Source organism: Pseudonaja textilis, chromosome 5 (assembly GCF_049901715.1).
Source record: "Pseudonaja textilis isolate UNSWEBS1 chromosome 5, rPseTex1.2, whole genome shotgun sequence".
NCBI lineage: Eukaryota > Metazoa > Chordata > Lepidosauria > Squamata > Elapidae > Pseudonaja > Pseudonaja textilis.
This window is the reverse complement of record NC_141994.1, coordinates 51,834,919-51,849,741: the sequence shown is the minus strand read 5'-3', so window position 1 is coordinate 51,849,741 and position 14,823 is coordinate 51,834,919. Positions and strand designations below refer to the sequence as shown.

The window sequence follows — 14,823 nt, the reverse complement described above, 5'->3', positions numbered from 1 at the left end:
ATTCTGAGATTAAATTATAATATATGACCCCTGGGAATTAGATAAAGTTATGCAAATCAGAAATCTTGGTCCCTGTTGCTCAGTTTACCCATTGCTTTGCTTTTACTATTTATTTTACAGCTTTTACAGTTCATTTATAATAGGTTTATTTATTTTCTGTTGGCAACTTGCTCAAGATACTTGGAAAAACTTCTGCAGTTTGAAAGCTGCCCACAGGACCTTGTGAACTCTTGGACTTGTGAAAAAGCCTATCTCTTCCTTGAAGAGATCTGTGAATGGATTATTTTTAACTCAATGCTTTAGTTTTCTTGCAGTAAGTTCAAGATATTGAACATTAGGTTATGATACTGTTAGGATCCAAATCAGGTCACTATGCTACAAAGGATTTGAAAGTCTTTCTATTAAATTGTAAGAGCCACCAAATTAAATAGAAGCACCTTTCCTATTTTCTGAGAAATTTCTTCACACTTTCTAAGGCAGGAGTGTCAAACTCAATTACATTGAAGGCTGCATCATGATTGTGTTTGACCTTGGGAGGCCAAGGTGGACTTGTCCAGGGTGGGCATGGCCAGCTTGATGTCAGATGTGTCAGGGGTGCCTTTGGTGGCCTGAGCACTCTACCAGAGAAAATGGGCTCCCGAGCTCCATTTCCAGCTGTGATGGCCTCCTGCAACCCTCTGCCAGCAAAAACTGAGCTCAGGGAAGAGCGCATGTGACCCTCCCGAGCTCTGTTTTCGCTGGCAGAGGCACCACGGGCCTTTCTTTTGCTGTTTCCAAGATGGCCTCACAGGCCAGATCGAAGTACCCTGCAGACTGGCTCTGGCCCCTGGGCCTTAAGTTTGACACCCCTGTTCTAAGGACCACAGACTGTTTTTTATTGTTTTTCTCTTTGCAACATTTGGGTAGTAAATTTACTTTTGATTAAGCATAAAGGATGAAATGTTAGTCTTTTTTTGCAATCATTCTTTCTGAATGGTTTAAAGAAATCCCAGGATATTTCTTTTAAGCATCTGGATATGCACCTGTAAGTGTTTTGGATTACAGACTAAGACTGCAAGGCTAAATTGTCAATATTATTATTTTAATTAACATGCTTCTTATTTGAGCTGTATGAGCAAAGTTCGTGATACTTCAATATCAGTATTGTTAATTCAAAAAATGGAAGATGGATTCTTAAGTATCAAGAAATAAGCAGGTAATCATGCACCTTGGGGGAAAAAGATAATGAATATTTGCCTTTTAGTGTATCATACTTTAGCACACTTACCTGTTATCATTGCATACTTCACACTGAGAGCTAGATTTTTTTAAATCTCAGATACGACTCTTAATTGCTATTCATTCTATTCAAAAAGAACCTTTCATCTTCTTTATCCCAAAGAACAATAATACACATCATCTTTCCAGGGATCACAATATGATCTGTGGAATGATGTATGCAACTAATTTGCATGCATAACACACCTATGTTTTATAATTATGTGATTCTCTATGGCTAGCAAACTGACAGGATTTGAACATTATCCATCATCCATCCATCCATCCATCCATCCATCCATCCATCCATCCATCCATCCATCCACATATTCATTTAGAATTATTCTCTCTAGATGAATTTTACTCTAAAGTTCTGCATATTGTATACAGCTTTTCATCTTATAAACTTGCACGAAGCAATGATCCCAGGAGCTGAAAACTCAAGCTGCTCTTATGTTGTTTTCTCTACAGAAATATTTGAAGTTTAAGGTGTCCACCTGCACAAAGGCTTTCCAGTTGAACACTCTTTTTTTTTCAAGTATCAAATAATTTGTTTTTTTTTAATGTAAATGGAACCTAATTTAGGGAAGTAAAGTTTATTCCTGACCTACCAAATTATAGAAGTATCCATTATTCTTCCTCTACAGCAGAATTCCTCAATCTAGTACTCTGCAAATTTGCTGTGACTGCAACCCTCAGTATTTGCAGTCACATTAATGTTACAGTTCCACCAGGTCTGACTACTGTAGTTTAACATGATCCTGTCTTTTACGAGCATGACTATTATGGATTCCAGTAGCAGACCTTTATTTTGTGAGGCAAAATTGATACATACAAAAATGATAGGATTCCCAAATCTTATACACACATTTAATGAATATGTCAATTGTGACCATACCTATGGCAAGAAGATTTAGCTACAGTAGCTCATGTCTTCAATGCTTCCTGGCTAGACTACTGCAGTATACTGCAGTATATTTGCTTGAAGATTACTTGAAAACTGAACTCAGAAATATGATAGCCTGCTGACACACTGGCTCTCATCATTGGGAACATATAATACTAATTCTGTAGGTTCTGTATGGGTTATTGATTGGTTACTAACTACAATTTAAGTTGCTGGTATTGACTTATATGGTGTTTTATAGCTTGGTACCTAGATACTTACAGGGGCATCTCTTCCAACCATTATTGGCTTGGTTAGTTAGGGAGTTAGGGAGTTATAGTTAGGGAGGAACATTTTTAAGAGGTTCAGAAGGCTAAAGCAAGAAGGCTCTGCTTTTAATGCTGGTATTCTTGGATTTCCAGAAAATGCTTAAAATGTAGTTGTTGGAGGGCCTTTGCTTTAGTGGACACCTGATACCATCTTATTTTCTTTTGCTTTTTGTGGTTTTATGTAGGCTTTGATGTAATTACTGCTATTATGATTTTGATTAGTTTTAATCTAAACACAGAAGTTTTAATTTTTGCTTTATATATACTATTAGATGATAAAATTTGTTTTGATTGCATTACAGTAGTAATGTAATTAACAAATAATACATCTTTAACAGTTATATCGAAGATATTTGTTTGGAGGCATGATAATTCTCATATCTGAGACTTAGCCTGAAGCTGCATCTCTTAAAATGTTCTCTGATATGATTACAGATAATCACTTTATTCTTAATTATAATGTTACATGAAGTTTCAATCTGTTATCAATCAACAGAATGGGTACACAGAAGAACATGCTGAAAATTGTCTTAATAGATTTGTTTTCCAGCTAGTAATATAAATGTGTAGTTGTTATAGCTCTTTCAACCACTTCTCTAAGGAGTAGCTCTCCACAGGGGTGAAAAAGAATGTTTGCCCATATATGTTTATCATCTAATATTCATTTATTTAATGTCAATTAGTAATTACTAGCTCTGATTTCTAAAAGTGTTGCTGGGGTCATACTAAAAATACATAGAAATATCTATAAAATCTTAGCTTTAAAATATTTACAAATAATTGTACAGAAGAGACATTTTAGAAGCAGGATGCATACATACAACATTGTCCTGCTGATACACAACAATTAATTAGTGTTCTTCCAAGTAGTGAAGTAGTTATTCTCAATTTAACTCAAAGCTCTGCTTTTATTTTCTTCTGTAGACAGACTATTTAATTGCTTCGGTTCAATTCTGACAATCACCTAAATACGAAGGAAGTCAGAGAATTAAACTGGCCTCAGTGACATTGTTCAGACTTGGACTTTGGAGCAAGATACTACCTAGCATTTTGTGTTGTATACTTCCAAGAAAGAAAAAGAAACAAACACAAGTGATGAATGAACAAATACAATCAATCAGTTCCTTTTCTACATTTATATTCCTGGCTGTTATTTTGGGAAGTTTATGATTGGAGCACAGTCAAGAAAAGCAATCTTGTGAAGAAAGGCAGTTTTCGTGCTAATGATCGCCAGTTTCTTGGTGGGACCTTCTCAAAGATCTCAATTTTGATAAATGAATCTTGTTTATCAATCACTTTCTTCCATAAAAGTATTATCTAATATTGATATTTTTTCACATATTTTCTTAAAAATTATTTGGTAAATCTCAACATATTCCACTTTACAGATTCTGCTTTTACGGTATACTTCTTTCTTAAACCTTCATTTTTATCCCCAACCAGTTGGTTTGCTGCTATGGTAATGGAATTGGACTCCCTTGCCTATACAAACCCACACAACTTAAAATTCACTTGCTTAAAAGTTCTTTCAAGAGTCTATTATTTCCCTTTCTGGGAAATAAGGGCAAAACGACTGTAAAGTCACATGACAACTACACACGTTAGTGTTCTGAACACTCCATCTTAACTCCAAGGTCAGGTATGCCAAATTTTTGTGTTTCTTCCTCTGAAGATCACTATCATTCGTAGAGTTGTCATATCTATGCAGACTTCCAAGTAAATTGTTCAGATAATTCCAGAATAGAAGCAATGTTTCTCCTTGCTATAGCAATGATTAGGTAACAACTATTTCACAGGGAAAAAAACTTGAATATATACTTTATTAAAAATATATAACCAACATACACACACAAATACAAAACTGTGATCCATTTCTTTTCTATGGGGCTAGCAGTTGTGGAGCTGGTTTAATGTTATATCTTACCTCCTTCCATAACAGTCAATCATCAAACTAACAGTAGAAACAACCATTAACTTTAATTCAAAACACTGAAATCCAAAGAAGAAGAAAAAATGTACAGGAAAATGAGCCAACAGCATGTTAAAAATATTTATTATATGGGAAGAATGGATTATTTTGCAAAAAAGAAATAAAAGAAAAGAAACAAAAAGAATAAGGCAAAAGCAATCTAATTTATGCCCATAGTAATGCTTGTTCTTAGTACTTAGTGTATTGTAATGAGGCCAAAACATAACTGAGGGCAACATAAAATCAAGTGAACTCCATTAGGTATTTAACAGATATTTGCATTCCAAACCAGCTCTCTTAATTACAAATTAAATTCTAAAGCAATACCTCTAATAACCTAACTTGCTAAATTGTAACAGCTTACACATTGTAAGAACCCCTTGAGGGTGAATTCTGATACTGCCAGATTGCCAGTGACAGGCATAAACCATTGATCTTGTAAATAATGAAAGCTACCATTCAGCCAGCACCCAAATTATCAGTAGCAAAGCTGTTTAAATTCCAAACTCTGTCTTCTTCTGTGAATGGCCAACTTGTCTACTGGGCGTGTATAATTTGCTTCCTGCCTTCAGCACTAAAATTACATGTAGTGCAAAGAAGCTCATTTTAAAATACAAGCATCCTCCGTCCCTGTATTCTGCTATTCTATTTTCTGAATAAAAGTTGACTGCATTATCATCCATACTTCATCTTGAATATGCAAGAGAAGATTATAGGCTGCACTACTAAATAATGTCTTCTTTTGGTATCTTTAGTCACATTTTGCAAAATGTCTGGGGCTAGGGAAATAACTATAATAAAATGATGGAAATACATTGCATACATAATCATTTTACATAGACATTATATACTCTTGCCTAAAGACCCCAAATGATTGGTATTTCAGATGCCGCCATCCCCCCAATCTTCTAATTATTTTTCATATGTCACATCTGATATTTTTGAGGATCAAAGCAAGTCTGCTGTAACAAAGCTGCATCTCAAATCACGAAAGCCATCTAGTTATTGTTCCTAGCAGGTTGGATCACCAAGGAATATCAAAGCTATAGGCAAGTTATAAAGTTTTTTCTTTTAATAAAAAAACTTGAAATAAGACTTTGACATACAATGCTTGCAAAGAAATCTACATGGATGTATCAGTCTAGTCATTAAAACAATCCTTATTAGAAGTCAACAAAGCTTTTTTACCTTTGGGGGAAAACCTGTTGATTTTTGCTGTTCTCAAATACATCATAATTGGTGTGCACGCTAATAACTAAATTCTGGTTAACAAAATGTATTTGCTTTGCTTACATAACATACTACACCCAATAAATAAATATTAATATGGCTCACAGTGATGGCCATGGAAAGAAAATAGCTACCAAACTTAACATGTTGAACCCCAAACTATTGAATCCCATGTTCATCTAGCTACTATTTGTCTCAAAGTCAAATTAAATGTGCACCTGCTAGACACATAAACAGACAGCTCTTTTACTGCCTTTGTGGTCTACCTCTATCTTCACTCTCACTGAGGTTGTGGACCTACTTACATCCATGTTCAGATTGGGTAAATGTGTCTCTACAAAGCAAAACAAAAACTACAGGATCTTGAAGATTTTTCCCTCAGATCATCAACACTTCTAATTTAATGGCACTGAATACTGGAAAATGGAGTACAACAGAAACATGACCTTGTCTGTATGGCTTGAAAAAAAGAAACTATAGCTGACTCAAATGAAGAATAAGCCAGGTTTTGCTAAATTAGTCTACCCCAACTTTCCACATTTGTTGATTTATACTTCCCATCATGGATCTTGTTGGGTAGGACTATTAGTGCAAAGAGGAAACCTAAAAGTAAGTGTTTCTTATCCTTAGTGGGTGGATTACAACTCCCAAAATTACATTAGAATTACATGGGGAATTCTGAGAGTTGTAGTCTGCCCATCTTAAAGTTGCTAGGATTGAAAAACACTGCTATAAGCCGTAGTTCATAAAATAATCTTTGGCCTTTAGATTTCCTCATAAGATATATATAAGCATACCAAGCAATAGTTATAACCAGTCATGACCAATCAATATATAAAGAAGCTAACAGAATAATACTCTTCTTCTTATGTCATTCTCACACATTTTTCTCTTGCTATTAATGGTTCTTGACTTTTGTTACTTTTGATGAGCACCAATTTAGATGCATCACATAGTAAAGTCTCCTTAACGTTACATTAAATGAATGGCTACTACATGCACAACAAGAAAGAAGCTAAGTATAAATATGCCTAAATTTAAATTTACAGAACCACTTTTTTGAGAGACTTGAATGGCCAATTTTGTTCTACTTGTTAAGAAACCTGCTATTATATTTCATAGCTACTTGGAAGGAGAAAGGATTCTGTATATAGCTTTATTATTGAAGAAAACCACCTGAAATTTCATACACTGACACAATAATTGCATTTTAAAATGTCTCCCTATTGCATTGCTTACAATATATAAATATATATAGGGCTTAAAACTAGAAAAACAACTATTTCTTTATCATTTTACCACCACACATTATGTGCCAAACAAAATTTTTGACTATTTAGACTATTTTCCTCTATATTCCTATTCTTGGTAAAAAGTTCATTTTAATTCAGAATTTTTAATGCAAAAAGGTCTGAGGATTTAACTAAGGAGCTAGGAACCCCTTTAGAAAAGCTTGCCTCACAATCTGGAGAACTTTTGCCTCAATAAATAGTGAAAAACTCTTCCGTACCCAGCACTGAAGGAATATTCAACTCTTAGTCCAGTCAGATTTCAGAAATGAAATTGAAAGGAGTACTGTTCAGTTCTTTGTCACAAGAAACCCAATGTCTTGAGCTGGCCATGCATTAACCTCTGCTAGTTACTGTCCAGGTCCCCCTAATGGTATTTGGCACAATTATAATCTTCTGTTTAAGAGAAATCCCTTCCCACCCTTCCAAATTGTATACATTTGTGGAAATCAAAGCTACCCCATGTTTAAGGCCAGCTTACATTTTCACTGTTGACATCAGCTTCACTGGGACATCCAAAAAGCTCTCGCCTCAGCAAGTTCCCATCATATTCTAGGAATGTCAGATAGAGGTTGCGGAAAAACTCCACATGCTTGTTCTTTACTCTCAACTTTTTGGGCGAGTTCCAATGTATTACCTGGTAGAGAAAACAATGGAGGCATCAAAACTCGGCTTTATTGGTTTATCTTCTAAATATGCTTTTTTTCTTTTTGCATTTGACAACATTTCTTTCTCCTCAGTACAGAAATCGTAAGAACATACCAGTGGGAAAGGTATCACTAAGGGACTTCTACATTTTCCTCTTTTTAAAGGAAACCAAAAGAAAGGAAGGAAAATTAATAATAGAAAATCCTACCTATTGAATTCTATCTATATAATGGGCTCTGTTCCACAAATCTGCATCTTGGGCAAAAATATATTTGAAACATGCTGTCTTTTGCCTGAAATAAGCATCTTATTAATTACCACATCTTACCTTCTTATCTCTTTGCAAATATTAGTTAAGTTAAACTGTCCCTTTTTTCTACCCTCCAATCCAAATCAACAATCCTACTTTTGGCAGTATAAAGGAAGACGATTAAAAGAGTGAGAATTAAAGGCCCTCAGGAAAAGGAAAGTAAAAAAAAAGACAAATTAGAAAAAAAAAGATTTTATAGAGGTTATATTTTAGCTATAAAAAGGATTCATTGTTCCAAGCATTAATTTTATGCATTTGAAAAAGATCCAAACAATCTATACAGAGAAGAAAGAGAAAGAGGGATTTATTGGAAACTTATCCAAAGTTCAGCTCTTAAGAGTTTGCATGTCCATTAAAAAAATTAGATAGAGGTAAGATAGTACTTTAAGATGCAAATATATTTTGCTGCTACTGATTGCCAAGTGCTGAATAAGCAACAGCTGCATTACAGCTTTGCAAACTGTATCTTCTTAACATTTCCTATTTCTAGTAAGAAAACATCTTCTTTAGGTAATGATATTAAAATAGTTTGAAGTTTGACAGGATCATTTACTGGCTACTGAGGAAAAGCCAATAAAAATGAGTTATGTGAAACAAAGAGAACATAAACAATAATAAACAAGCTTAATTCAGAAATGGACAAAAATACTCCATATAAACCTCACAGAAGAAAAAAGTTACCTCAACTATCCAGAAAAAGATTTTGACTAGAAAACTAGGACAGTTCTACCAAGTTATACCTTTTGTTTTATAGAATGTAATTTGATCTTTGAATCAGTACACACAATGCAGCGAGGTGTTCATATAATAAAGTGAAGTAACATTATTTATTGACAAATTAGCACCCTCTGAAGAAACATCCCTTTTTAGGCCACTGCATAAAATCCAAGGAGCAGTGAACTATAAAGCATTAGCAGTAAGAAAATTCTTGCCTCTGTAGAAACAGAAAAATAAGTTAATGCAAGTCATAAAGGAAAGAGCACTTAAGCGCCAGTTAAATATTTTTACAAGAAAGTAAATGCTTTTTCTTAAGTGCAAAAATGGAAATTATTCCTCAAATTTTTAAAGGAAGGATACAATGAAGAAAAGAGGAAAAATATCAACACATCAACTTGAGAATAATTTCCTTTTGAAGTTTCTTTATATGATTATATGCCATCAACTAGTTTTTTTATTTCTAACAACATAGATTGATTTTCTCCTTGATATGATCTTTCCACAAATTCTAACCCTGGAATTTAAAATTTTGATATTTACTAAGTAGCAATTATTTTTAAAAATCTATTGAACAACTTATTGTTGCTTTGTTAATTGAAGTAGAGGTTCACACCTTTTACAGATTGCTCCAAAAAGAAAAGGGGTACTCTAGACCAGGGGCCTTCAAACTCAACAGCTTTAAGACTTGCGCACTTCAACTCCCAGAATTCCTCCTCCAGTCATGTTAGCTCAGGAATTCTGGGAGTTGAAGTCCACAAGTCTTAAACTTGCCAAGTTTGAAGACCCTTGTGGTAGATTAACAATTAAACCTGATCTTATTTTATTTCCATTTCCATTTAAAGTAAATTAAGTGTAGTGAATATACAGTATTACTTTCCAGTTTAGTAGGTATTTGATCATTCCCTCTTTTGTTATAATAGACAAGAGCCAAGTTTTGAAGTTTCTGGAGCCCATATCTCAGGGACCTTGACACATCTTTTTACTACATTTTTATTTTACAAAAAGGAATTTGGGCAGTTTATCAGGGCCTATTTATGCATTACCAATGAATAAAATTGCCAAAAAGAAAAGGAAAAAAAAGAGAAAAATGCATCATTAAAAAAGGGCATCGAACTGAATGGAATTTATATGTGTTAATTCACATGCACAGATACCAATTTAGAAATAATTACCTAAATCTGAAGAACAATACAATTGTTATACCAGTTGAGAAAAATTGTGACCAAGGGGACTGCTCTCCAAATGATAATTATTTATAAGCAGGTTCAAGGCTATGCTATTACTTCTTTCAATTCTTCATTTTAAAATGTATATTAAATGAACAGCCCTTCAAATGAGGAGTGTGTTTTGAAATAGGCTACATGCCATGCTATTATTTGTTCAGGACTTTGGATGTAGTTGTTTTAGGAAGTTTTAGGATTTAAAATACCAGGCACCAAGCAAAGAAGTTACTAGTGAAATGAAGACTTGCAAGAAGATGAATTTATCTAGATTAGTGATTGTCAAATTTGACAAATAAAATGTCTGGAGTTCCTCTTTCAGAATTTCCCAGCCAACATGCTATGAGAGTTGAAGTTCACATATTTTAAATTTGCCAAGTTTGAGAAACACTGAGGTAGACCTCCCATTTTTGTCTTTCTGCATCTACAGTACATATTTTGTCGTTGAAACGGCTGTGGCAGAAGTGCATGGAACCTAGAGGACTGCACAGATCCTTGGGGATTGATATGACCTTAGTGAGAATAAGTCTTAATCAAATCAGGGATTTTTTTTTTTTAAAAGGTTAGTCACTCTAGGCAATTACTTCATTAATATCTGCCAACTAGGTAGATACAAATTGAAAAAAGTTTCTGTTTGTCCAAATTTTAATGGATCTCAAATACTTGCTGTTCATAAGGTTATAGGACTGAAAGATGTGTCAGGAATCTATATGTGAACAGAAGTTAATGGAGCCTATAAGAAAATAAGTTAAACTGATTAGTGTCATTTTATTCCAGTGGTGCTGGTAATAGAGAAGCATGTAAAGAGTAAATGTATATCCAAATTTAAAGAAAAAGGAAACACAAAAAAATATACAAACACAGAATTAACTTACTTTGTAATTACAAAGTAGTTACAAGCCATTCAATATGTTAAAATACATGAAATGGATAATGGCTTCCATAAATATAATGAGCTTGTGATGACAAAAGCTTTTTCAGGTTTTTTATTTTGTTTTGCAATATATCCATATCAATGCATGAACAGTGTGGCACCTGGGTGTCATACATTTTAGTACAAATAAAATAGCTATTAATCATATTTGTTACATTACTCAAGCTTATTTAGTTCTAATATTGATACACATATTTTTATTAAATTATAGACTTCCATTATTTAATTATTCAATGTTTCAATACATTATTTCAATGCCAATCACAATTATGTTTAAACATACATAATAATTCAATTTCTAATCTCTCTTATTATTACTTTTTCTTATTGTATAAAAATGTGTATACTAATATTTGCCCCCTCTTATTTTTATCCCTATTCTAACTTTTAATCATGCCACCATTATATTTAAAAACACATCCTTTCTATCGGTCATCTCTTGTTCACTTTAAAGCTTTAATTGTTCATTTTTTAACTTGACTCCCATATTGAGGGGTGGGATTCTACCTGTTCTGTCTGGTTCTATAGAACCCCTTGTTAACTTTCTAAGCAGTTCGGAGAACCAGTAATTAGAAGAAATCTCCTTTTGTTTTTTTTATCCTTATTTACATTCTTGGCAGTATGCCTAGAGGTACTGTCTCTGAAGGAGGTTTTTTTTTTTACTTTCTTAAAGGGGAAGGATTATTTTAAGTTTTTATACTGCTGTTAGGAAGAGATACTCCCCTGGATATACTTCCAGCCACATGCAACAATCAGCACTTTGAAGAAATAACTGAACAACCGGAAAGGAACTTTTAATGACAAGGAACCAAGATTAGTGACATTCAGCAAGGCTTCTTGGCTAGCTAGAAAGATTCACATTAAAACGTGAGTTTACAAACCCTTTCTGAGTTTTGGTCTAAAACTGTTTTTTGGTGAAGTTTAATTCTGTCCTTGGTGAGGTTTAATCCTGTGTTTATTGATGGGATAATTTTCCCTATTTTGTTTGGAAGGGAAAAGGTTAATTTCTGTTCCTGAAAATAAACTGGGGTGAGAAATCTGACTAGTTCCTGTGTCTATTTGTTCTGGTAATTGGTTTAACAGCTACTGTTATGATTTAATTATTTGTATTGTGTTTGAATTTTTTCCTGCCTCATGTTTTTTTTTTCCTATCTGAGGAGGGGGTCTTCCTTCAAAGCTTTAGTGGTATCTGGCACTGTCCTTTTGAGGTGTACTACCAAGAGGCAGGATGCAAGCTTGGCACTGATTTTTTAACTGCCTTTCGGGTGGGGGGCATGTGATCTTTCCTTAAATCTGGATGATTTCTTTAGGATAACTTGTGAGGTGAGTGAGACCAGCTGGCATCTTTAAATGGTGCAAATGGATCTAAGGATTGCTTTTCCTGGGTGTGCTCTTTCTGGAGAGCTTAAATGACCTCTGGGTTTCACTTTTAGAGCAAGAGTTGGCTGCTGATAGTTATCACTGCATTTTAACTATTTTAATTCCTCAAGGTGCTCTGGCACCCTGCCTGATTTGTAACTCCAGCTTGCAGGTATTTTTAATCTAATGATTGGTATTTAAGGCAGCTTTTTGCAAGCAAAGAAGCTTTTTGTATTTTTGTACAGGTAATCCTTGACTTACAACAGTTCATTTAGTGACCATTCAAAGTTACAATGGCACTGAAAAAAGTGACTTATGACTATTTTTCACACTTACGACCATTGCAGCATCCCCACAGTCATGAGAAGCCAGGCAAGGAGAAGCATCCTTCGACATGAGTGACTTTGAGTTGGCCACATCCACCCAGTCACATGACACCCAAGCCACATCCACCAACTAAGCCACGTCCACAGAACCAGTTTTTAAAAATTTGAATCCCATCCCTGCCCATATTCCTTTCTTAGAACTTTATCCCCATCTGCATCAACGTCCTGACTATTCATTTTAAATATTTCTCCCCTGATGAGAATTCCTTTTCTTCAACAACAGGCACCAATCCCATGTAACAAACTACTTTTATTTATTTTATAACTGGATATAAAACATCTGGAAAGTTAAGTCCACTTAAGTGTAAGTGTAATTAGTTCTCCGTTTCTTTTAATCCTGTTCTATAGTTCTGCTTATCCTTATAATCCTGGGTTAGTATTATGAAAGATGGGAGGGTCATGTCTGCAGAATGATTTGGCATTTTATATGAACAAACTCCTGAGCAAAATCGAAATGCAGGTTAAAACTATTGAAATACTTTAATTTACAACTTAACATAATGTTGATCAGCACCTATTAGAAATTAGTATGAATAATTAAATCCTACTTCTTTTGGAGTTAATAATATGCCCATATATTTCAACCTTAAGAGTACATAATGCTGGCAACCAGTCACAGCATTTTAATTTAGCCTTTCTATTCTAAATCTAATCTCCTAATTACAATCTCATTAACTCTTTTTTATATAAATGGCCAAATAAAGATTACAGTTATATTTTGCCTTCACATTTTGATAACTTCCATTTTGTAGATCAGTAAACAGTATAAACAATATTCTTTAGGAATGAAGAAGAATTTCATAGAGCTCTCAGATTGAAATGGAACCACATCAGTGTAATTGTTTTCAAATGCATTTCTGTACAGGTAGTCCTTGACTTATGACAGTAACAGAGCCTGCCCATTACCATCTATAGTTGAGGTCTACATTAAATAACTGCATTATTAACCACCTTCCTAGCCTGGTGTCTCTAATCCATTCATTAAATAAATATATAGATCATTAGTTAGAGCATGTGTTGATTCAGGAGTACAGAAGAACATAGGAGGCTTGGTGGAGGCACTGACCCATCTCCATTGGACCTTCCAAGGCTTCTCCCCACTCTCTGAGGTATCCCATGTTCTGCTTCCTACCCCTTCCCACACCCTTCCTGCGTTCCCCACAGCCCTATGGGCTTCTTCCCTACTATACCCCAAACAATTGTACACTTAACATTGAAAGATATCCAGAGGTCAGGAAATTGGAATAAGGATGTCCACTCCATTGCTGGGTGACGTGGCACAACTGAGGAGAATAAATCCTGCTGGTTTTGCTTTCCTTGCTATGCTTTGCTCCGCCAGTGCCAGCTAGTGCGTAAAGCTAGCGTTTGTGGCACTGGGTGAGCTGAGAATAAATCTTGCCGGTTTTTCTTTCCTCACAATCCTTCATGCTACTTTACACTAGCGCTGTTAACCCTGGGGTAAAAAAATATTGTGAGGAAGGCAAAACTGACAGGATTTATTCTCAGCTCACCCAGCGACGAACACTACCTTTATGCTAGTGCTACAGGACTTGGGGGAGCAAAGCATAGTGAAGAAAGAAAAAAATGGCAGGATTTATTCTTGATTATGCCATGTAGACCAGCAATGGCCTAGCAATGGAGCATCTTCTCTATCCTGACTTCCTAAATTCTTGATATCTTTAAAAGCTAAGTGAGTGGGAGTGGGAAGGAATGTGTGAATAGATCCGAGTGGAGTGGCAGACTGGAGTGGCAGACTCTATGGGGAGCCAGCGGGGCAAGATGCGAGGGAAATAGGTATATAGGTCTGTCCAGTGTCTCTATGATTGGCCACAAGGGTAAATGACCATGGGGCACTGCAGGCATTTGAAGTTTGAAACGGGTTCATATGTAGCTTTTGGGAGAGTATCGTCACGTCAAACATTGAATGATTGTTGTACCTCAAGGACTACCTGTATAAATAAATACTAAAAAAAAAGTGATATTATAATACAAATATATTTCCATTTAAAATTTGTGCAGAAATGTAGATCTTGTAAAACAATATAGTAACATGAATATATAGGCAAAAAATAGCGGGAACATGAGTGACTTCCAACTTCCTGACTGCTTCCCTATTGAGTTTCCTCGTGGGAAGCTGGCAGGGAGCATTACAAATCCTTCCTCCCTCCCTCCCTCCCTCCCTCCCTTCTTCAGTAGGCAGATAAGTAGCTGCTGCTAGTGACAGAGGGAGTGAGGGATTAAGAGACTGGAGTAATCCAGCAGTGTTGCAGTAACCAGAAACACTGAAGC

General features: G+C 35.0%; 1 protein-coding gene across 1 annotated transcript in view; it reads right to left on the bottom strand.

Moving 5' to 3' along the window:
* Positions 1-14,823, bottom strand: part of LARGE1 (LARGE xylosyl- and glucuronyltransferase 1) — a 347,751-nt gene that overhangs the window by 39,282 nt on the left and 293,646 nt on the right. Inside the window, exon 10 of the mRNA XM_026695460.2 lies at positions 7,442-7,597. Coding sequence (XP_026551245.1) covers positions 7,442-7,597 — 156 coding nt within the window. The remainder of the gene's footprint in view (positions 1-7,441; positions 7,598-14,823) is intronic.